This window comes from Periplaneta americana, chromosome 11 (genome assembly GCF_040183065.1).
Source record: "Periplaneta americana isolate PAMFEO1 chromosome 11, P.americana_PAMFEO1_priV1, whole genome shotgun sequence".
Classification (NCBI taxonomy): Eukaryota; Metazoa; Arthropoda; class Insecta; order Blattodea; family Blattidae; genus Periplaneta; species Periplaneta americana.
Genome location: NC_091127.1, coordinates 126,215,779 through 126,240,415, shown reverse-complemented (window position 1 = coordinate 126,240,415; position 24,637 = coordinate 126,215,779). Strand labels below are relative to the sequence as shown.

Genomic DNA, 24,637 nt, shown 5'->3' with positions numbered 1-24,637 from the left:
CTTCTAATAGATTCCGTCATATAGTGGGATAAATGACTATAAACATCCTGACCTAACAAGGTACTAATATTTTGCAAACAGCCAACTCTGCAGTATCATTTGAAACTGCAAAATAAAAAAATTCAAATAACTATGAAAGCAAAATTAGAAGAACGTGGAACAGAAAGTGAAAATTAGCAGTGGAGTGAAATTCTGAAGAATGAACACCTAATCCCAGATTTCCTCAGGACAGTATGAGAGAGTCTGCACACAGGAAATGACTGTTTAGCAGCGCACCTTTACAGAATGTCACTATATCCATCACCTTGTTGCCCACTATACCGAAGTCGGCAAAAAACTAATGAAGATCATCTTTCTCAAGTCTCAAGCCATCACGAAGATTCTTAGCTAGAAAAGTACTATTAGGATGTAAGATGGCAAATGAAGGATATCCAAAACCAAGAGAATTAGTAAGCAAGCAACAACCTTTATTAAATTTTTGTTTTATTATTTTTGCCTCTGCCAACAATCGCATTACTGTTCTTGCTATTCTCGTTTCTAAATTGTATTAAAACTAGTACACGTACCTTATGGTTCTCATCCATATAGTAATAGGCCATCACAGTGTCGTGATGTGCAGTCTCCTGCAAGATGTGCTCGAAAGTGTCGTCCTCTACAGGCGTGGATACAAGATCTGTGCAGCTCACTGCAAAACTGGAGCGTCTTGACAATAGCCGCACATCTGTTGAGTCAGCCTGGCCCACAACACTTGGTGGTCTGCTGTAGATTCAATACAAATCATAAAGACAATGTAGTAATATAGCAAAATCAAATCCAAGGAGGGAATTCCGTGAAGTCGGATCCAAGAAAGCATAAGGAATTGGCACCTATGTGGTACTGCTCTCCATTATAGTCTATAATGCACTTTACATATAAGTATTGTAACTTGTATAATGTGACCAGATGTCCCATTTTGAATAGAATAATCCCATTTTTAGACATTCTGTCTCGATTTCCCGACAGTTCCCATTTTGCTGGAAAATGCAAGGAACGAATCTTGCTGAACAATGACCCAAAATGGAATGATGTTGAAATGTGTATAGATAACACCATAATTTATAAACGTTACTGGTGATTCCAACTTTGATGACAATGAATTTGTTTATGTGAAGTAATTTGTTAGTGCAGACAAAATCACTCAGTGGAATGAAGAGGAAAAAGAAGTCCCTATAAGATGAGTAGAAAAGTTTCAGCATTTCACAAGACAATAAATGTCATTCAGAAACAATGTTAAACATTGTAGAATATGGCTTATTCCTGCGTGGAACCAATGCCCCTGTAGAAAGAATTATTACCAGAACGAACAAAATATGGATACCGGGGAAAATACAACTGAAAGTTGACACAATGAAGACATTGTTAATTACCGGTACTTACTTACTTATTGGCTTTAAAGGAACCTGGAGGTTCATTGCCGCCCTCACATAATCCCGCCATTGGTCCCTATCCTGAGCAAGATTAATCCAGTCTCTAACATCATATCCCACCTCCTTCAAATCCATTTTAATATTATCTTCCCATCTACGTCTTGGCCTCCCCAAAGGTCTTTTTCCCTCCGACCTCCCAACTAACACTCTATATGCATTTTTTGGATTCGCCCATACGTGCTACATGCTCTGCCCATCTCAAAAATTGTTAATTACCTAAGTTAATTTCAAATACAGTTTCCTTGATTTCTTCAATTTCTTGAAGGAGAGTAAAAAAACTTCTTATGAAAATTCATTCACCAAAAACATGTATGCAATGTAATTTTGTTATAAATATGATAAATCTTAAACAGTTAATGCCTAAATTGTGTTCCCATTATTTTAAAATTAAATAATTAAATTTATATTTCCGGTATCTACTGAATGTTGTAGAACTAGGGAGGGAGTTTTCTGCGAAGCCAGAGTGTTAGTACTGGTAAGTGTCCCGTTTTGATCTTCAGAAATTCTGGTCACATTCACTTGTAATACTGTTTATCAACAACAATCCATTATTCTACTCACGTTGTCTGAACAACATTAGCATACTAATTGTGCATTACAGTGGTTGTGGCTAAGTCTACCATGTCAACAATTTAACAGAGTACAAATATGAAGTTTTATCGGAAATTAGGTACAGTGGAACTGAACCTCTGAAAATGTTCCAGCAAATTATGTTGAAGAAGCCATTCACCATACTGTTATATTTCAATGGCAATATGGTCACAGATATTCTCTTAAGAACAGAAAATCATCGTTTTCTTAAGAGAAAAAAAATCCAGGACTGCTTTTAGCAATATATCGTAACTGGAGGAGAAGATCAATTTGAATCTAAATACAGTAAAACCCCGATAAGACGCTGTTCAAGGGACCAAGTGTAAAACGCGTATTAACTGGGACCGTGTATTAGGCGGGTATAATAATTTTGACTCATATACAGTATCTATTAGAATTTTTCTTTATTGAAATACATGATTCATGAAAGGTAATACAGTATTACTCCATTATGTAATTACTGTACTGTACGTCAAAGACATTTACAATATGTACTGTAGTTAATTCTTTCGAAAAAAAAAAAACATTTATAGTTGCTTGCTGTGTGCGTGTTCTCCAAGTCCTTATGTTTACCACACTTCAGTTTCTGTGATTACATCCTCCCGACGTCGCAGTTGTAGTGATTGAGTCGCGATTTTTTATTATCGTTCTTAATGTCGATGATGGGATTCCTAATGCATCAGGGAGTTGTTTCTGATTAAGAGTACTGTTCTCGTCGTACTTTCGTAAGATTTCCAATTTTTCCGACACAAAAAGGGCTTTTCGTTTAACACTCATTGTCAGTACACAAAAGGATAACAAACTGCCCAGCAGAAATTTCCAGAATTTTATTACGGCCGAGTGAGGAACGTTGTTTGACAGAGAGGGTTAGCAAGACTGTGAGGTATTGTAACTGTATGTAGGCTTTAACCACGCAGGTAAGGAGTCAAATAAGAGAGCATAACAAGAGGGTGGGGTATACCGAGGTATGAAGTATGAAGGTTTAAATGCGCAGGTAAAGGGTCGAATACCAATACTTTTCAGGTTAATGACACCAGTGAGTTCAATGAACAAGATATTTCATTGCTATTACAGTACATTACTGAAAATTACATCGAAAATATTCCACAAAAACAGCGTATTATGCGGGACTTGAACACAACAAACGGGGTATTTTATAAAGGCGTTATATATGAAATGTGCACAGACCGGACAAAAAAAGCGTATTACACGGGATAGCGTCTTATCGAGGTTTTACTGTATGTATAAGGTACATTCACTATATTCATAGTCCTCTACCACGTATAATGATAGACATGGAACAGAAGTACATCAATTAAGATCCTTCTAAATGTTCTAGTTACCTACAGAGCTCATTCTGTAGTTATTCCAAAATATATTCTGTAATGAAATGGAAGTTCTAATGAACATCTTCAGACAAGAACCTCAGAAGTAGCTAATATATTACTAACCTTTCATTAAGAGTGAAATTAATGTTCATCTTGTTCTTCACTGCGACTGGAACATCCTGTATATTGTCAACGTCATATTTTGCTGAAATAAAACAAGAAGTCAGTGATAGCGCCTAATCCAGAAAATATGTGCTATACTACAAAGATACATATAATTTAAGTGGGTATGACTGGTGCAATATTGTGAAGATAGCTACGAACAGCTTACACAGCCTTCATATCGTTGATAACAGTACCGTAGTAACAAATTGCATTTCAAGCTTCGTTATAAAAGGAAGATGTTAGATTCAGAAAAGTATGTCATAGTGAAATAAATACAGGGAAACAATTCGAATGTGTAAAATTTTGGCATAATTGTTCCAGTAACAAGTACAATGGAAATACCAGTACGCATTGAAATCTAAATAAAATGAAATTATTAATCTCTCTAATCTTCAATGAAACAAACATTACATCAATTCGCCTTCATATAATACGAAAATACTTACTGCCTCCAAACTCCGTGATCGCAAGATGACATCTGACTGTAGGTCCAGGCTTCTGGTCTTTATTGTTTACTTTGTCAAGGAGGGCTGAAAGTTGGTTCATGAGGTACTGACTCAGCATCCGTAGATTGTTGCCCAGACTTGGTGCGCTCGCCAAGAACCTGAAAGATAGATGAATTCAATTCAGTAAAGCTGAAATGAAACAGTACAGTAGTATAAATCAATATTTCTCTCATTATCGTTGTAATTTATGAACACTCCAAATCTAAGGCTTAATATTTTAGGGTGCTATTCATAGACATTTCGCAGCACGCGCTACGAGCGTACTAAGCTAGCCCCGGCTATCCACTGGTTACTAGTACAGAGTTCAAATCATATCCTATCGCTAACACTGGTTTATGAATACGAAAAACGCTGATCATCCACCGGAAGCCCACGCTAAAAATGTCTATGAATACGGCCCTTAAGTATTAAATTCAAAATATTTATTTCCAGATAATTTACTTTACAGGTTTCAATATGAATATAACTTTGATCTTTATACTGATGTTATATCCTTAAGCACATGTGACATCACTTTGTACAAAACATAAGACAAAGAAGAGGATGAGGGAGGAAAGTATAAGAAAAATAAATGAATGAGAAAGTAAGTAGGTACCTATAATGAGAAATATGAAGAGGGAGAACTACCAGAAGGATTAATGAAAAGGATGACAAGAATCAAGGAGAAGGATGGCAAAGGTAAATGAGGACAGGGATTAAAGAAAAGGAGGAAAGAAATTGAAAAGGAAGAAGACAAAAATTAAGGACAAAAAGAATAGGGATTGAGGACAAGTTTTAGGGGCAAAAGAATGATATTATGATTGCGAAAGGGGAAAAAAAGAAGAATTAAGGAAGAAGAGAAGGTTGAGGAAAAGAATAAGAATTCAGGATGAGTGAGGACAAGTGTTAAAGAAGAATAGAACAGTGATTGAGGAGAAGGACAAGGATTAAGGAGAGCAGAAAGAATGAAGAGAATGAAGTGTCATGGAGAAGAAAAAAGAATAAAAAAGAAAACCCTAGAGGAGGAAGTAAGAGAGAAAAAAGAAGAAGGAGAAGGAGATCATGGATCAAATGAATTAAATTATATTTCAGTAAAACGTAACTTCGATATTTCAGCATTGGACCCCTGAATAATAATTGTAACTTCGGGATTTTTGTTTTTCTTTTTTCTCTATTTTCCTGGGAAAGTCTAGTTTTATAATAAATACTTATACACAGCATAAAAGAAATTCTCAAATAAGGTCGCAAAAATTCATAATCTAAATATAAAAAAAATTAGATTCTTTTAAACGTTGCACACCTGTTGGTTTAAATTTAAGACAGAATTAACAAATAATATTTACAAATACTAAAAGCAACATACACAATTTTTTTTTACAAAAACAAACACTTTGAATTTTCTCCCAAGAAAAAAGAGAAAATGAAGGAGGTTAAGACAGAAGCAGACAAACAAAATATAGAGTAAGCAGAGGCATTACAGACTTCATAGTGTTCGTACATGAAAGAAATAACACAAACATCCCAAGAAAAATACCCGTTTGACAGAAGGCAGGGTTGCCTCAAAGTAATTCGAAGTGAAGCTAGATTCTCTTCGAGTGTCGGATTCCTTGGTAACTGACGACATGAAGCACACATACCGAGCACGGATGACATCAGTGGAAGCAAGCCCATCTGTAATGCCGTCTGCTTACCTCCGTTTGTGCTTGTGCGTGTGCAGGGGTACCACAGTGCTGCCAGCGCCACTATTCAGCCTTTTCAATGCCACATTTCCCACCACGCGAAACTCGTAAGAGTGAGATTGCACGGTGTTACCAACATAACTGATACCAGGAAAATCAAGTTGCAATTTGTAACAATACAGTACAGTCCAGAAACAAGATAGGTTAAAAACTTCTCCAATGAAAATGACCGAGAAAAAGTAATAGTACTCAGACCAAACCTATAGAAAAACTGCTTTTGTTACAAATAAATCTCACAGGAATTGTAATAAATGCAGTTTTTTACCTCACTAATCAAGGGAACATGCATAATAAGTAAAGTCAGGAAGTCCATGCATTTGTATATATTTTTCCATTGGCTGTAATTGCTGATGAACTATCTTCAAGAATCATCAACCTTTTTAAGCTTATCAAACCAAATTTTGTGTTACATATATTTGCATATTTTGGCTTTTTCATAAATGCATAATGTTTCATGATATTTATATTATTGTGGCATATTTTCTCGTTTAAGCTCATTAAAGCTGATTTTATGTTGCATAAAAATGCATAGTTTGGATTTTTAAAATAAAAGCATCATATTCTACTTTTGAAAACTGGTATTGTGTGAAATTATTACAATTATTTTTACCAGAAAAGTATTGAAAGTCTCACGGCACAGTAGTGTGTCACTCTCAACAATAAATCGTCAGTTTACAAGCAAAACACATTAAGTGAAAAATATTACTTCTGAGAAAAAGGTGTTAGAAAGTTCTTGACGAAACTGAATCCTCAAAATATTATTATTAATAAGTTGTTTCTCTTTATGTGCATCTCATTTTCCAATTCTAAGTTTATACACATACATTAAGTACAGGTACATTATATACACTTTTTTCTCAGAAGTAATACTAGCATTTTTGACAATGTGTTTAGTTGTAAACCGACGAAATGTATGTTTAATCTCACTAAGTTTGACTTATAATTACATTTATTGCTTATTATCATTATTATTATTATTATTATTATTATTATTATTATTATGTTGTTGTTGTTTTCTAATGCCAGGCGTTTCACAATAAAGTCATTTGACCTCTTGCACTTCAATATTTTTCAAAGATACTGTCATGGTCAGCCATTGAAGCTCAGATTTTGAGGTGTTTCGAATCCATTTCTTGGTTTGAGTTGCACAATGGGCAGTTAGGGGATTGATATATTCCAATTTTATGTAGGTGCTTGGCCAAACATTATTATTATTATTATTATTATTATTATTATTATTATTATTATTATTATTATTATTATTATTATTATTATTATTATTATTAGTGATATCAAGAAACATAGAATTTTATTAGTGCACATTTATTAGCATATTTTAAGGTTTTTAAAGACACTTGCATGCATATGTAGTAGGTTTTTAGTGCAGGAACTTCCTGGCCTTAATAATAACATGTTTCATTGAACTACAAGAGTCGCGCATGTAATCTATGTGATGTGCATACTTTGTGAATGTGGCGTATACAATGTCAGCAGGCAACGTGTATGGCAAGCTGAGTACAGACAACAGCTTCATCCCGCGGTGCTTGAATATCCAATTCACGAGACCTTTGTTGGCAGATTCTATCGCTTCTTCAAAGAGAGTTATTATCGTATCTGGTATGCTTGAAACAAGCGACTCCTGAAACATACATTAAAATGTTCATGATTTTCTGAAGTCACTTCACATATTTTTTGCATCAGAATAAAACAAAACTATATAGAGATAATATTCTTTATTATTTAATAAGTGAGTATCGTCTGATAAGACTATAGTCTTTTAGTGGTAGCAGTAGCAATAATAATCTATTTTCTGTGTCAATCTTTCTGTATCAGTATCAGCAGTAGCAATAGTAGTAGACAGTGTTTTATTTAACAGCAGAGGTTATTCAGCATAAAATTTTAATGTAGGCGAGAGAAATGGCTGCTGACGAATTTGGCCTGAATTTCTCCCTCAGGGACAGAGTTCTTACGCGTGCCATAAATTTACGACATGGGATCCAGAGCTTTGCTTCTGTAATGGAGAAAGTCATGCTAAGAATATTATCGTCTTTTTTTAAAAGCTATTGTCTTCTAGTGGGTTTGAACCGGAGAACCTAGAATCCAACAGCCAGCATGAGAAATGCAAGACCATTGAGGACGACTCTATGTTCCCTTCTGTTCAACGTCTTTCTTTACATTACATCTTTAGATTTCAATTTAATTAAATTCCACTTATCTTTGCAAATTAAAATACAATAGAATTTCACTGCATATTAGTAGTCTATCGTCAGGTAATTTTCCCAAAACTGTGAAAGAGTCCTTTACCTGTCTATATAGCTTGCATTCTTGACATTCAGGATCAAAGTCGAAACTTTCATCCTGAGTATCCGATACCACATACGTTGACTGAATAGCTAAACATCTTGTGCAGTTGATGAGGTTATTTCTATGCAAGAACATAAGTGCATCATCAAATCCTTGTTTACACATATTCGACAGGATCTGAAAAGAAAAAGTGGAATCTATTAAAAGGCTGCGTGAGAATAATGAAAGTCCATAATGGAAGAAAAATTGATAAATGAAGCTGAAAAGTGACAGTTTCCAAACCGTAAAATGATGGATATGACGGTGATGAAAAATGATGAAAAAGATAGAGAGAAGAGGACGAAGATAGGAATGAAAACGAAGGTAACGAGGATGTCTAAGATAAAGAAGAAGAGGCAAAAAGTGAAGTAGGTACTGTTTTTCAAATATTTCATAAAATTTAATAAAATTTTAACCAAAATCTAAATATTTGTTATTCTGTTCACAATTTTCAATATACCAACAATTTCAAAGTTGACACTTCACCATTCATACCATATACACTAGTCTATTTCTCTCTAAATCGACATATATGTATCTATTGTTACATTGCTCCGTTGGCTTACCTCTGGTTTAGGTGGAAACAGTATCCTTGCGAATCTGTAGATGTTGTGCTTAGATAGCTCAATACTTGTGTTACTGACATTTATCTGAAACATAATTAAAAATAATTATTAATTATATTGCGATATAAATTGAAAATAATGCACTTTAGAAGTACATAAAGTAGATAGATAATCTTTTTTATACCATTCCGTCCCATTAATCTTATTTTTTCCAATTGTTTTATGTAACATTCAGTATGAAACAAACTTAAGAGCGTACACGTAGAACAGAAAATAGGACTCGCCACATTTCAGTTTTTTTTTTTTTTTTTTTTTTTTTATTGCTAAAACTCTTTAGCATATCTTAGTGCTTTCTGGCTGGGTTCATAAATTGGGTTACTTTGTCAACAATGTGACACTGAAACGTGTGTTTAGGTTTCTGCCCAGGGACAGTCCTGATACGTGATACGAGATTGTATCTTATTTGAAGACTGGTTAATTGTAACCCGTCACACTCGTAATCACACAAATTTCCAGACTCTAAATATCTAGAGAACTTTTCTTCCTCAAGGAAAATTCCCCAAGAGTCGAACAAGGGAATCGAACCCGGGACCTCCAGATCTATAAGCCATTATACTGACTAGAGAAGCAGTCAAACGCGTTTCAGTGATGTAAAAAAATTACACTACAACAACATTTTATTAGTCCCCGTACTACTGGTTAAGTCATATCTTCATTCTAAATTTTAAAATCAGTTATTTAACAACGTTTATCAATTGCGCAGTTATATAGCGTCAATGAAATTGTTTGTATTGAAATTGTATTTTGACGAAATGACTCCCAGTAGATGCCATAGGACTAACTGACACTTGGCGAAAATGACAGGAAAAAGATAGTCACCACAAGCAGGATTTGAACCTACATTCAAGCACAGCCTTAGAGCACCAGTGTTGCGCGTTACCCTACACCACATCAATGGTCCATTAATTATAAAGACGAACATGTTTTTAACATGTCTCTTTGGTATGTACACAGACCAAATTTAATTTTGAATTCGAACAATGGCGAAACGAGTATGATTAAATACAATTACAATAAAATTATATTCAACTGATATTTTACTATGTGCCTGAGGGCTGATGTATTGGTTGGCAAGACTGTACATGCTATCATGAGATGACGAGGTTATAATAGAGAAATAACGAAACAATGAAAGCAGAAATGGGGTAACATAAGAAAACCCAACTATTATAATAATTTTTTTATGCTCGACCATGCCGAAATGTAGTAATTATACACCTGGTAGCAGTCCTTTATTCATTAAAGTTCAGGTTTTCGATTATTCTCGGATATGCAATCGAAAGACAACGAGGGAAACGTCACAAAGGCTGGAAATCCAATACTGTCGCAGAAGGTTATGTTCTGTTACTATAATAATTAGCGTTAATTGTAAATTATATTCAAATGAATTCAATTTGTCACCTCGTTTTTCAATTCTAAATCAATTTCCAGGTTATATCAAAATTAGTTCATGTTATTCTCTACATTATATCAAGGTCAATGACATTATTGTTCCTCGGAAAAAATCAATACTTTCGCGTCTGCGCACATCTCACAATTTACGAGCTATGCACAAGGTCACTTCCGATCTTCAGTCAGATACGAATAAAATGAATACTTCTGAATCATTTCAAGTTAGAATTATGGTCGAGCATAAAAAGTCGTATGAAACTTGCTTATAATGGTAATTAAGACGCTCGTATGAAAATTATGAAACTTGCTTGCGCTCGTTTCATAAACAAACATACTCGCGTCTTAATTACTATCATTATAGGCTCGTTGCATAATGTACTATTATAAATTCTCACATGGAGAATTCCTGGAATTAAAATAGGGCGCATCATTAACCAACAGCTAAAGCGTCAGTTCTCTACGTCAGAGGCCTACCTTCAAATCAGAAAACCCATCTGAAATTTGGATGGATAAAAAAGGTGCGTGTGTGTGTGTGTGTAGATTTTCTAGAAGTATAACTTACTTTCCTTTTTCCTGCCATCATTGCGATATTGCCAATTAAATATACTTTATCTTCTGGCATACAAAAAATGTAAATAATTTTAGGTGCTACTTTTAGGTTTAATTCGCCTTATTCTTTTTTTTTACTCTGTTTTACTTTTCTGCCACGGGCTAGTCCTGCAGTCTCTCACTCGAGATGCTGGCCAGCAGAGACCATCTGTCAGTCCTTGGTCAGAGTTCTTTTACGTATCGTAAATTGATGATGTACAAACTCTGGCCATGCTCATAATTTTCATAGCTTTCGATAGTGAAATTTAAGTACATTACATCAACTATGACGAGACCTCTAACACACTACGAGCCCCATTCTGACCAGCCACTTCAGCTGAAAACAGATTAGGATAAAAGCATGAAATATCGAGCTCAACAATAATGTTTTACTTACATGGAAGAGTTGGGAAGACAAATCCCGTGGACAGATGTCGCTCTCTCCACAGAAAGGACTCACTGTAATAGTATTCTCATCCAACATGGGCAAATTGTCGCTCAAACCCCCATCCATGTACCTAACTCCATGGAATTTAGGAGGCAGGAGCCCCGAAAATACAGGGATGAAGGAGCTTGCCAGCAGAGCCTGTGAAAGAAAAATAAGAAAAATCAACGTGCTAATGCCATCACAAATCATTTCGAAGAGACAGTTATCCATATTGGAACGTGTTATAGCCTACCTGAACGAGGTCTTCTTTGCTGTTAAATTGAGAGACAATAACATTCTTGCCATCGTAGACTCGTGTCAGAGAGATGTGAAGCTTGCCGGTAACCCTCAAGTGTGCGTCATCAGGAAGTGCCTGTAATTTAAAAAGCTCTATTTAGACTTGTTATTTCAATCCATTCTATTTTTTAATTAACATTTGTTGGCCTTTAGGTATTTTATTGTGTTACAAAGTCCTCCACTGTGATCCAAGCAGTGCTTTTGTTAGCATTTTGTTTTTTACCATGCCATTTTAAAGGGGAAGCAGAAAAGGTGGCCAAGAAAATAACCGATAATCCTGTCTGAAGCATCTTCATTCAGTGGAATGACCCTTTTATGTATTGGAAGTCCGGCTTTTCTTTCTTTCTGAAAACGGAATGCTAAGGATTTTTATTGCCATTAACAACTGTTTACTATATTATTTCAATATGCTAAAAACATAATGCCATGGAAAACTTCATCGGCTATAAAATCGTTAGAATGGCTTCTCTAGCCAGATATACCAGGTCATGATTTACGGTAAGAAAAACAAATCTGTTTCTGAACAAAGAGAATTTTGCCTCAGAGTCCATTTCTGGCTCAGAAATGGAATGCTTCTCACTGTCATATTAGCAAAGTGCAGAAAGATCTTAGTTTACTATATCTGGAAATACTAAAAACAAACCATTTTCTTCAAATTTTCAGTAGTTGAAAATACAATTCTGTTTTGATATCCTTCCTTCTTACACTGGAAACCTAGTTCTTATAAATAACCTTTGGTTATAAATCATTATTTGTCAACTGCTTAAGAAACGAAACTTACAGAAAATTATTTGATGATAGTAGGTGTGTCTGCTTGAAAAGCATAAGATATATGTGAAAATTACCTTTTCTAATCCTTCCAGCAGAACTTTATGGATATTGAAGGATGGACTAAAAGGTCCCAGCGTGCCCTGCCGAGCTTCACTCACAACTCTCAGCACATTGCTTATCATGTCTCCTTAAACAGAAAGGAAATTGTACTTAAGTCTTTCTATTGGATATTTGACAGAGCTTACTAACTAGATACATTAAGAACAAGACTGTAAGCGAGACAAACATATATTGTAATATACGAAGTGGAAAGTGTTCGATGACAGTAATGTTAAGTTAAAAGGAACAAAATTTACCTTTGCCATTTTGCGTTATTGCTTTTTATTTAGTGGGATATCGACTTTGTTTGTAGAAATAATTGCAACATGGCAGTAAATTCAGTAACACTTGCCAACACCCCTTCTCCGCAACAGTGAGGGGAAAAGATGCAAACGAACACTGCCTGCTACCCGCTCCGCACTGCAAAATGCTCTATGCCCCAAGGTACTCAGACCTTAGAGTGAAGCACGTGTCTACATTTTGGTTAACAGCATTGTCACATTTTCATTACTTAAAGTGAATTATTAATAATTTGAGTATTAGAACACTCTCAAACCATAATCATGACAGAAAGATTATGCAAAATATTTGTTAGAACTGAACGAATCAATGGATGAATGGGAAAATGTGGGGAGAAACATTTAAAAGGTACACGAAAGAACGTTCTTGTAAGGGAAACTGGGGATCTCAAAACTCTAATGTAAAAAAATTGTTAAACGTGTATTTCAAACTGTGTTTAAAAGATAATGGAATAAAAATTTATCATGCAAATATTTATTTCTGGAAAATCTTAAGCTGAAGGGAACAAAACGATATAGGAGTTCCCCATTAATACTATGCTATGCTATGCTATGCTATGTTATGCTATGCTATGGATTAGTCCCTTAAATAACTGTCAGCGAACATCTTCCACTCTGTATATATCCGTTTTCTACACGGTAGGTCACGATGGTCATCCCTACCACCAACTACAGTCTGCTGTGATTCAAGTCGTAGCATGTCTAGCTCAAATCCTACTGATCCAGAAGGGATTGGATTAGATTTGGGGATATGGAGTTGTATAGCTTCATTTGCGTCCTAGGAAGATTCCATCTTTTGCTCTTGAGAACTTCACATAACAGAAAAATACGTGACGCCATCTCTTTTCTCTGTTTATAAATACAGCAGATGAGATTTTATGCAAGTCCAGCTACTGCAAAATATTTTTTTGAATCGAACATTTTCAAAAGAAAGTGAAATTTTATTTTATTCTCATAGGAAAAGGCGCATGTATTTTTCCGTGTGACTTGTAAATGTCTCAAGCAGTGACGTTACTCTGATCACATGACCAGCGAGTCCCACTACTTGTGAGTGTCTTAATATTAAGTCATAATCTTCACAATAAAGACAGAACGGATCGCAAGAACCAAACCTTGACGATTGTGTGAGGGAAGAATATACTGTAACTTAATTCGTTATAAAACAATATACCGGTGAACAATATGCTAGGAAACCATCCTGTTTAATTGCAGGCGAGGTGCCACGGGGATTCAGAATGTTCAAGTAAGGACAGGCCTACTAAGACTACTGCAGGTAAATTGCCGAAGTATTAGAAATAAACTTATTCCGTTTTGGAACTTGGTCGATGTTTATAATCCAGATGTAATAATTGGGACGGAATCATGGCTTAGGGAAGACATAAATGACTCGGAAATTTTTAGATCGGATTATAGAGTCTTCAGAAAGGATAGAAGTGAAAAGGGAGGGGGAGTTTTCGTTTGTACTAAGATAGAAATAAGTAGCAATCTTCTGTGGATACATGAGGAAGTTGAAATATTGAATGTTCAGATAAGAAATGGGCTGGAAACCTTAGATGTAATAGCATGTTACAGACCACCCAGTGAATTAAACAATTTAACTTTGCACAAACTAAATGAATATCTTAATACAGTATCAGAAGACCGAAACGTAGTAATTGCTGGGGATCTAAACCTCCCGAAAATTAACTGGAACGGGATTTCAGGTACAAATTCAGATGCACAGACCCTTGTTAATGAATTGATCTGGCGTAAAGATTTCACGCAGGTAGTAAATGGTCCGACGCGTGACAATGCCCTCTTAGATGTTTACCTACTAAGACCTGTCTCTCTCTTTGTCAACTCTGAAAGTCTTCATAAAATAAGTGATCACAATAGCGTCTTATTAGAAATCTTATGGGAAAACACAGTAAATCCGAGGTCAAGTCCAGTGTCTGTCTGGAATTTTAACAAAACCGATGTCCATGAATTACAAACGTTTCTACGACAAAAGCATGATGACTTTCTAAGGACTGAAGGAAATATGGAAAATGTATGGCATAAATTTAAGTGTATAATTTTCGAGGCATTAGTAAAATGTGTACCTTCTAAAATAATTAAGAGAAATCCGGACCCAGAATATTACACTAATTATATTCGCTACTTAAAGAAAAAGACAAGGCGCGCATTTAGCAAACGTAAACGGAGCCATGAGCATTGGGAAAAATATGTTGAATTAATTAAGAAACTTGAGTGTGAAAAAAGGTTAGCTCAGGAAAATTTTCTAAAAACTATTTTAAAAGAAGATGAAAGTAACAATTGGAGACAGTTTTATAATTATGTACGCAGGAGAAAAGGGAAAAATGAAGGAGTAGTGCTTTTACGAAATCAGAACGGAGAAAGTATAACTGATGACAAAGAAAAGGCCGACTTATTAAATTCCTATTTCATTTCGGTTTTCAATAATAATAATAATAATAATAATAATAATAATAATAATAATAATAATAATAATAATAATAATAATCCCGCTGATAGGAGTGGTTGTGTCACAGACCGTGAATGTGAACCAAATTCGACTTTCAAAATAACTTCCAAAGGGGTTAGAGAGAGAATAACGAAATTAAAAAATCGGAAGTCTCGAGGACCAGATAGTATTGCTACAGAGATTCTTAAATTAGGTTCCGAGGCCATAATTCCATACTTAATGCGTATATTTCATGTTTCCATAAACAATGCAGCTATTCCATGTGACTGGAAATCAGCTATAGTGATACCCATACATAAAGGTGGAAATAAATTAGATGTCGGAAACTACAGACCGATTAGCCTTACATCTGTCGTATGTAAAGTCATGGAGCATTTGATATCGGATTATATTCGTCATGTTCTAAATGCGAAAGACTGGTTTTACAACCGCCAGCATGGTTTTAGGGAAGGCTTCTCATGTGATAGTCAAATTACGTCGCTGGTTCAGGATCTAGCTGAAGAGGTAGATAGAGGCGGAAGAATCGATGCAGTTGTGATTGACTTTTCGAAAGCATTTGATTTGGTGCCACATGACATATTAATAGATAAGTTAAGTAGGCTAGGAATAGATAAAAGAGTGGTGCTATGGATCCAAGAATTCTTAAAAGGTAGAACCCAGAGAGTTAGAGTAGGTCATGAAATATCGGAAATTGGAAATATAAGTTCAGGGGTGCCACAGGGCAGCGTTCTGGGTCCATTACTCTTTATAATATACGTAAATGACCTATGCCAGGATATTACATCAAATGTGAGGCTATTTGCAGACGACTGCATTATCTATAGAAAGATTAGAAATAATTCAGATGTAGATGCTATTCAAACAGACTTGAATAAAATTTACAACTGGGCGTTAAAGCATAGGATGAAAATAAATGGTTCTAAAAGTAAATCTATAACATTTTGTAAAACCCGAGAGGAAACTACTCTTAATTACGAATTCAGTGGTGTTGTAATTCCGCAAGAACAATGTTGTAAATACCTAGGAGTGTATTTAAACTCCAAACTTTCTTGGGGAGAGCATGTTGATAATGTTACAGGCAAAGCATGGAGGGCACTTCACTTTATTATGAGAATCTTGAGAAAGGCTAGCCCCAAATCGAGGGAAATAGCATATCTAACATTAGTGCGACCGTTAATGGAATACGGAACTACATGTTGGGATCCCTATAGAATATATCAGATAAATTCCTTAGAAAGAATCCAGTATAGGGCAGCTAAATTTGTTAAAGGTAAAAGAGAAGATGGGAACGATACGATAAAAGAACTTAAATGGGAAACTTTGGAAAACAGACGTAGGAAAACTAGATTAACATCATTGTATAGAGCACATCTAGGTCAGAAAGCATGGGTAGACATAACGGCTCGGTTAGAAAAGCCAACGTACTATGGTAGGAACGATCATGATTTTAAAATCAAATGTAGGAAACAGAAAACGGATGTAGGTAAATTCTCATTTTTAAATAGAACTATAAATGATTGGAATGACCTACCTGCAGCGGTCTTTGAGGGCTGTCCTTCCTTAAGGAGATTCAAGAATAATTTAAAGAGTTGTGTATAAAGTGAAAATTAAAATTAAGGTGACATTCAACATTTAATTTTTTTAAGGTGGCATGTATTTATCTAGCCTGACGAGTTTACTTCCTTGGTTTGAATTGTAAATTATTTAAAAATAGCGTGTAAGAGGGCCTTAGACTAGAAATGTTTAGTTTAAATGTAGTTCTGTTTATAAGTACAGTATGCATAAGAATGCAATTATTTGACTTATTTGAACTGTTGTATCAGTGAAGCGAGGTGAGTCAGTGAAGTTATGGTTTTACAGTGCAGTGAACAGTTCCGATCAGTGATAATTTATAGCGTCAATGAAATGTGTTCTATAGTGTCAGTGAAATGTGTTACAGAGTGTCAGTGAAATGTGTGCTAAAGTGTCAGTGAAATGCGTCATAGTGCCACTACAGGGAATGAGATGAGAGTAAAGTGAAAGACTATTGAAAATTATGTAGGACCTATACATAATCATGTAGGTTGTGTTGTAAAATTAGGTGTTTTATTTTATGTTTTATTATTATTGTGTTAAATTGTATTGTGTATTCTTATTGTATTGTGTATAAAATTGTATATGTGTTGTAAATTTTATTATGTATTGTAAATTTTATTGTGTATTGCTTATCATTTTAACTGTGTATTGTTAATATTGTATATACCACTGCCACCGGGTGCTTGCCCACTTGCAGTGTAAATAAATACATACATACATACATACATATTTCATTGCTATTCCAATTACATGCGGTGAAAAAGAAGCATAACGAAATAATGTAAGTGAAGTAGTAAAGTTAATTTTGAAACAAGAGTGAAAAAAAATGGGGGCGGACAAGCAAGCAAATCCGGTTTAAGAAGGTCATTTTATGATGGTCAATACAAATAACATTCTTCCATTAAAACGTATCTAAGAAAACTTACAACAATTGAAACACATTTAGTTAAATTTAGTTAACAATGTTAACTACTTCACTGTTCTAGTTGAACACAAAAAGTTACGAGTTATTAATCCTCCATCTTCTAAAAAATTGCATCACTTATTTGCACGATTAATAAACTTGTTATAGGTACTGGTAGACCGCGAACCTAACAATCAATGCTATGTACTATTAGGTACTGCAACAGCAAATTCAACATTTTTATACTGAAGAAATGAACCTCGGACGTGTCCTCAGGCAAGTAAACTCGTCTTTGAGGTAGTTGACTGACCTCCAATGAACTATACATAGTTACTCCTTTTAAACTTGTCCCAACAGGTACACAGAAGTGTTATATCTGAGAGCCCTTGAGGGGGGCTTTGGCTACATCTCATGTTCAAAGAATATGAGTGAAAGACATTTTAAGAAACGTCTGAACAGTAAAATTCACGCCATTAATATTCAAAGAGTCAAGTCACACTTAAATAACAGCTTGCTATGTTTATATTAACGCTAGTTCACAAGGTTAAAACTGGTCTTGAAGTCAGATAAAAATATACAGTCAGTGATTAGTGACTCCAACGTCAGGACTCTAATTCATTATTTTTTAACGAGTACTTTCATTTCATAATCAGAGGAAACTTTTTTCAGGCATGTATAAATTATATTTAGTATAATTAACAAGCAAATGGCCTCACTGAAAATGATACAAAATATCTTATTACACACTAACAAAATAATTTTTTTTTGTCAAATTGTCAAAATTACATTCTTCCGTACTCTTTCCTTTACCCGAGTCTGCTTAACATCCACAAAATTCGAAATAGCCCTCAAATTAACAAAATGACCAGGTCAGCAAAAAAAAAAAAAAGTGCTATGAGAGTTTTTCAGTAGAACAGACTTGCTGATCTTTAGGATGAAAGACAAAAGATCTAATTTGGTGCTTGAGTAATATCAAGATAGCCAATCTGCCATATTATTTCTCACTTCTTATCTGCTACACGACATTTTTTTCTTCAACGTGATGATTCCTAGGAATGCTTCCTGCGAATTGGCTTTTAGTAGTCAATTTCCAACAGTTACACAATAAAAACATGTTTTTGAAATGTGTCATGGCCAATAGCTTCCCGAAGATATTCCTCTGGCAACAAGAAGCCTAACGTACTTCCAGCACGATGGGGCGTCTCCTCAATTCTCTTGCGCCGTAAAAGTTCACTTGGACCAGCAATTCCCACAGCGATGGATTGGTCGGGGGAGTCATACCACCTGACCTCCCAGGTCGCCAGATCTAACACCCTTAGATTATTGCATCTAGGGTTGAAGTATATCGTATACCAGATAAGGTCTGAACACGCAAAGCGTCCACACCTGTGGAGTAACGGTCAGCACGTCTGGCTGCGAAACCAGGTGGCCCGGATTCGAATCTCGGTCGGGGCAAGTTACCTGGTTGAGGTTTTTTCCGGGGTTTTCCCTCAACCCAATACGAGCAAATGCTGGGTAACTTTCGGTGCTGGACCCCGGAATCATTTCACCAGCATTATCACCTTCATATCATTCAGACGCTAAATAACCTAGATGTTGATATAGCGTCGTAAAATAACCCAATAAAAAAACACGCAAAGAATTGCTTGCACACCTTCTGGATGCCGCAGGGACAAGAAACAATCGTGTGAAGCTGCAAAATGCTATGCACTCGGTTCATACCCGTGCGATCCATTGTGTTGAGCTGCAGAAAGACATTTCCGAAAATTTGATTTAAATCAAATTTAAAAGAAACCTTGATAGAAGTGAGTGCTTAGCAATCATTTTTATGCTAAACTAAACGAAAACTACAAACTAAAAGAACTGAAACATATGTAAACTTTGGAACGATGAAGCGTTTTGCATTATTTTTTACTGAAATTCTAAAAATGAAATTTTTCCCCAGTTTTCAATTTACTCTAACTCTTAATTATGAATATGATCCCATTAAGTAAATATTATAATAATCATAATAATAATGATCCCATTAGTTTATTTAGATTTTCGGTTCCAAATAATTTCACAAATCATTTCCCTAAGTGGAGGGGTGGGGGGAAGAACTTCGTGGATCATTCTGTATATTCCAAACAGGTAAATTTTTATCACTTTTCACAAGAAATTCATGTACATTATTCTAAGATCTAAAACTGAAAAAAAAAAGCTTTCAATTCCAGACTATTTCTATAAGTTTCTGCTTTGAACGAAATGCTGTATTTTTCGGGGTATAATGTCCATGTTGTTTTATCTGGAACCGATTGCTATTGAAGAAAAAAATGCAAGAGCGAATTAGTCTTGAGATATTTCGGGAAAATATTTATTTTATGAACTTTTATCATAAGACAATTATTCTAGTGTTGTTTATGGAAAGAAAAATGCTGAATTCACGTGCATACTTCGCGGTTGAATTGACGAGTGGATATCGATTGACTAAAACCTGCCCTATAGTTATGAAGAAACTAAAATGTTTATTTTCTAGAAAATCTCAACTTTTTCTTTGCATCTTCAATTTTCTCCATACACAGCATAATGAAAAAGTAAAAATATGGATAAAATTAAGGAAAGATAAAGAGTTGTTAGTCCAAATGGAAATAAGAAAAAAGTTTGTTGTTGCAGGCATATGTGTACGAGATGTATGTATACATATATAGAGGCCTACACATCCAGAACCAGTGTTATATAATTTATTTCCAATAATTGTTATATTATGAAATCATAATAGGCCTTGGAACATGCACTTTTAGGACATGTCAAGGTACGTAGGTCAAGACTAAAATGTTAATGATGTATCAAAAGAAAAATCTTATACATCTTATAATTCCAGACACTGGCATGTTTCTAAGTTTTCACATTCGTAAACAACTGCACATGCACGAACAATACGTAAATATTATCAAACTACTTTTTTCTGCTTGATATTCAGCCAGAAATAAGTATGATCCAGCTTATCAGTAAAACGTCATCGGTTTATGTAGTTATAGCGCATTTAGACTCAATGTGAACCCTGTTCCAACTATTAATTTGGTCAGGATGTGGTAATTAGGTGAGATTTAATTATTGGAAAAGTACAAAGTTCTGTACAAGGTCACAGAATTATAAAATGAGCCCGGGTGACTGCACTACACATCAATCAAGTGATAATGGGGATCAGATGTCCAAACAAAGAGAAAAACAACCATTGCTATTTTTTAAAAACAAATATAGACCAATTTTACGCGCAAACTTGGGGGGTTAAAAACTGTATCGTGGATTTTTTAGTGTCGTTAAGTATAGTATTAAGTGTAGCCTACTCTTGTACAGTTGCATTCCTTTAGTTATCAAACGATTCATAAACTGGTTGGTTTTCAACATACTCGTATCAATCACGAGAGAAAAATACAGTTTTCTAGTTATGGTAGAGGAAGCTAGAAGGAATAATTCTCCATGAGGAACCCATATCGGGAGTCATATATTTTAGACACTAGATGCCCATATATTTGTCCACTCTACCTTGAAGACTAGGCTACTCCGTTTGCAATTGTGAATGTTGTACGGAAGATTAATCGCACATTGATTGTTCCTACATACAGGGACATCATTTTACTTTTACTAACATTTCCAATATCAACCTGGCTCTACCTTTGGATTAACGGTTGAGAACCAGAAACACCGTCTGCTACCCCTTTCCACGACTGGAGTTCGATGATACTGGCGTAAAATACAAACAAATCACTTTACTAGGTATAGGAGGGAAGAAAAGTAGTTCACCCATTTATGTAAACTAGGAAATATCGCGATTTTGACTTTGATAATTTTCATTAGGTTTTTGTTTAATCAAAATACAGTACTGTTTAACAATAAGTGTTATTACTCACGAACTGAGCTATCCATTCGGACGTATTCATTATGCAGTGTATATTATACTGTCTGCAGCACATTAGCGTACAATATAGAGACTGAAGTTAAAGTGAAAAATAATCATAATATGGATATTTAAACACATTTTTGAAAATGGTGGCCGTTCATTTCGATACAAGCTTCAGTTCTTTTGTGCATATTATCGCACTATAGACTATTGTACCTAATTCCAATTACCAGTTTCGTCTTTCGTACTAGTAACTCATGTTGAAATAATTCTGTACCTACTCTATAAAAGAGTACTTACGTACTGTAAATTCAATTTTCACTTCTGCCCAATCCGAAAAGATAAAATTACTCAGTTATGCTATCCAAGTGGTTTTGTCGCAGAGTCGTAGAAAGGTGGGAAATCACGTGACAGTTAATTACTTATTTAAGTTATTTTAAATAGTTGTATAATATTACGTAGACGTCCAATTCCTAACAGAAATTAATGTTTTCAGAAAAGAGCTAAGACAGCCAGCTACTAGCCTTTACAGAGGGGCGAGCAGAAGCGGGAGGGGGAAACCAGGATGCGACGTAGGCAAACGGACGATAGTACCTGTGCGAAAATATGATTCAGTATTGAAAGCTCTTTCATCACTGGAAAACGCGAACATATTTCTGGAACGTACTATACTCACTAACTCAGTACTGTTTACTCGTGACCGTAAGGCGACTTTCATTGGATACTGTTGGAAGTTTACTAGTAGAGGGGGTGGGAGTGAAGTACATTAAAAAACTCAGGTACAATAAAAATTGAAGTAAAAATAAAATGATGTCCCTGTATAATGTTACCATGACTACAAGTCTTCCTGAACCAGTTTCTTTATTTAACTTACAATTAGAGAAGGAATACATTCTTTATCAAACATTGATAGAAGTTATTCCAGGGAGTTAAGTTACAGGAGATATTCGAAATGGCGTCTGTCGAACTCAATACAAAAAGTGCAACGCCGCAGGAGACTGTCGCATTCTTACAAAAAAAAATCTAGATACAACTTGAAACTTGTCGCAGACATGCGACATTCTTGCTAGTAAGAATAAATTCTTCGATGTCAACAAGTGTTCCGTAACAATTGCTTTGACATGGCCTCACAAGAAAAAATCAAGTGAGCTTAAATCTGGAGATAATGGTGGCCAAGCAGGACCTCCCCTTCCAATTCATCTTGTCGGAAAACGGCCATTGAAGCGAAGTCGTAATGGATACTGTTACCAATAAATCCGCCCACCTTCCTTATCACTACTTCCAGCTACTCCATAATCACAGTGCTTGTCAGCAAGTTCTGATAATGTGTACTAACGTGAGAAACACTATCAGCAAACGTAAACTGATCTGGTGAGCCTGATGGCAAACTTTACCTTTCAAATGAAAGTGTATTTCAGGTGGCGTAAAAGTAGGCCTACATGAAATATCAGCATGCTAGTAAAAAGTGCTGAACGCCTAAATTATAAGCAACCCAACCACCATATATTTCAAAAGTTTGTCCTGGTGCAGATAACGCGAGAACATTTTAATTGCTTTAAAGGCTAAATCTCGGTTAAATGGTACGTTTCGGGACACAGGCTCTTCATGTCAAATTATTCTTTCTGATCCTCCTCTACCAATACGAGAAGTTTGTAACATAATTACGCAAACATTCTGTATATAGAATGGAAGTGAAATAACCACGCAAATTTTCAGAGCGAATTCCTCTATTGTATATAATAAAAAAAAAGTCAAATACCATATTGGTGGGAAGTTCGTAGATTTCTCAGAAAAAAATTGCCAAATGTTTAATATCCTCTAATTCGACAACTGAGCCGTTCAGAGCAGAAGTGGTGAAGTCAAAAATGGGTAATGAGGGTTGAAGTAAACATTCTGTAAAATACATCGCAAAGTAGCAATTAATATTCAATTTATTTAAACTATTAATAGTCAGTGGATAGCACGAAGGACATATTAATTGCTACTTTGCGCTGTATTTTACAGAATTTTTACTTTAAAACTCATTACCCAATTTTGACTTACACCACTTCTGCTCTGAACGGCTCAACTATTGCGAGTAGCATTGTAATTTTTGTTCATTTCGATATAATATCTAATAAAGAATGATTTATCCATTTGGCGTAATTCAATAGAATGGACGGTTTTTGTAACATATGATTAAAACAGGTAGCATTTTTAATAAATGAATTTAACTTTAAAATAATGTAATTAAAACATGAACAAAACAAAAACAAAGATGGGTACGATATCCATGTATATTTCAACCATAAATCTTTAGATACGTGTCCACGCCTGTGGAGTAACGGTTAGCACGTCTAGCCGCGAAACCAGGTGGCCCGGGTTCGATTCCAGGTCGGGACAAGTTACCTGGTTGAGGTTTTTTCCGGGGTTTTCCCTCAACCCAATATGAGCAAATGCTGGGTAATTTTCGGTGTTGGACCCCGGACTCATTTCACCGGCATTATCACCTTCATCTCATTCAGACGCTAAATAACCAAAGCTGTCGTAAAATAACCTACTAAAATAAAAAAATAAATTTAGATACGGTACGTACTAATAATACAGTAATATTGCAACACATTAAATGAAAACCTTATGGCACTATAACAGCGACATGTGAGTACAGACAGTAAGGCACGACTGCTAACATTATCGCACATTACCTTCCTTCCTGTCATAGCGATTATACATAGCAATTGCCGGTATATCACGGTATATTAGTCATTCTGCGTTACGAGTGCATTTCTTGCTGCATCCTCTTATAATTCTATATTTAAAAAACCGAAATTTTAACTTTTACAGCTCATAAAACTATTTCTACAGTTGTAGTAAGTTTGTCACGGAATTTTTTGTATTACATTCGTTACATTCTTCCCTGTGTACTGTAAATATTTTGTAGTAAAACAGATATTAACATACCGGTAATTTAAAGTATAATATAGGCCTAAGCCTAAATCTAACAATGAGTACATATTTTTGTCCTCTTTTCTCTTGAACTATATCCTCCTATTAGTATTATACCCAATTACAATTTGAGCTCGGATTTATATGCAAATTTATGCTGCATACAACATTCTGCCACATCCCTATGCAAAAAAGAAAATAGTTACAGTATAATATATTATCAAATGACTATGCCTTGATACCACCCGTACCTGACTATGTGTTCAGCATGAC

At 35.1% G+C, this 24,637-nt stretch overlaps 1 protein-coding gene across 3 annotated transcripts in view; it reads right to left on the bottom strand.

Moving 5' to 3' along the window:
* Nucleotides 1–24,637, bottom strand: part of bmm (brummer) — a 46,676-nt gene that overhangs the window by 6,416 nt on the left and 15,623 nt on the right. The window contains exons 2-11 of one of the 3 annotated variants that reach the window (XM_069840018.1): nt 12,293–12,405; nt 11,404–11,523; nt 11,121–11,309; nt 8,684–8,767; nt 8,079–8,255; nt 7,238–7,413; nt 5,727–5,855; nt 3,997–4,154; nt 3,509–3,590; nt 567–759 (exon numbers count right to left, since the gene is read on the bottom strand). In XM_069840018.1, the coding sequence (XP_069696119.1) occupies nt 567–759; nt 3,509–3,590; nt 3,997–4,154; nt 5,727–5,855; nt 7,238–7,413; nt 8,079–8,255; nt 8,684–8,767; nt 11,121–11,309; nt 11,404–11,523; nt 12,293–12,405 (1,421 nt within the window). The remainder of the gene's footprint in view (nt 1–566; nt 760–3,508; nt 3,591–3,996; nt 4,155–5,726; nt 5,856–7,237; nt 7,414–8,078; nt 8,256–8,683; nt 8,768–11,120; nt 11,310–11,403; nt 11,524–12,292; nt 12,406–24,637) is intronic. The other 2 variants (XM_069840019.1, XM_069840020.1) reach the window with 2 other exon arrangements.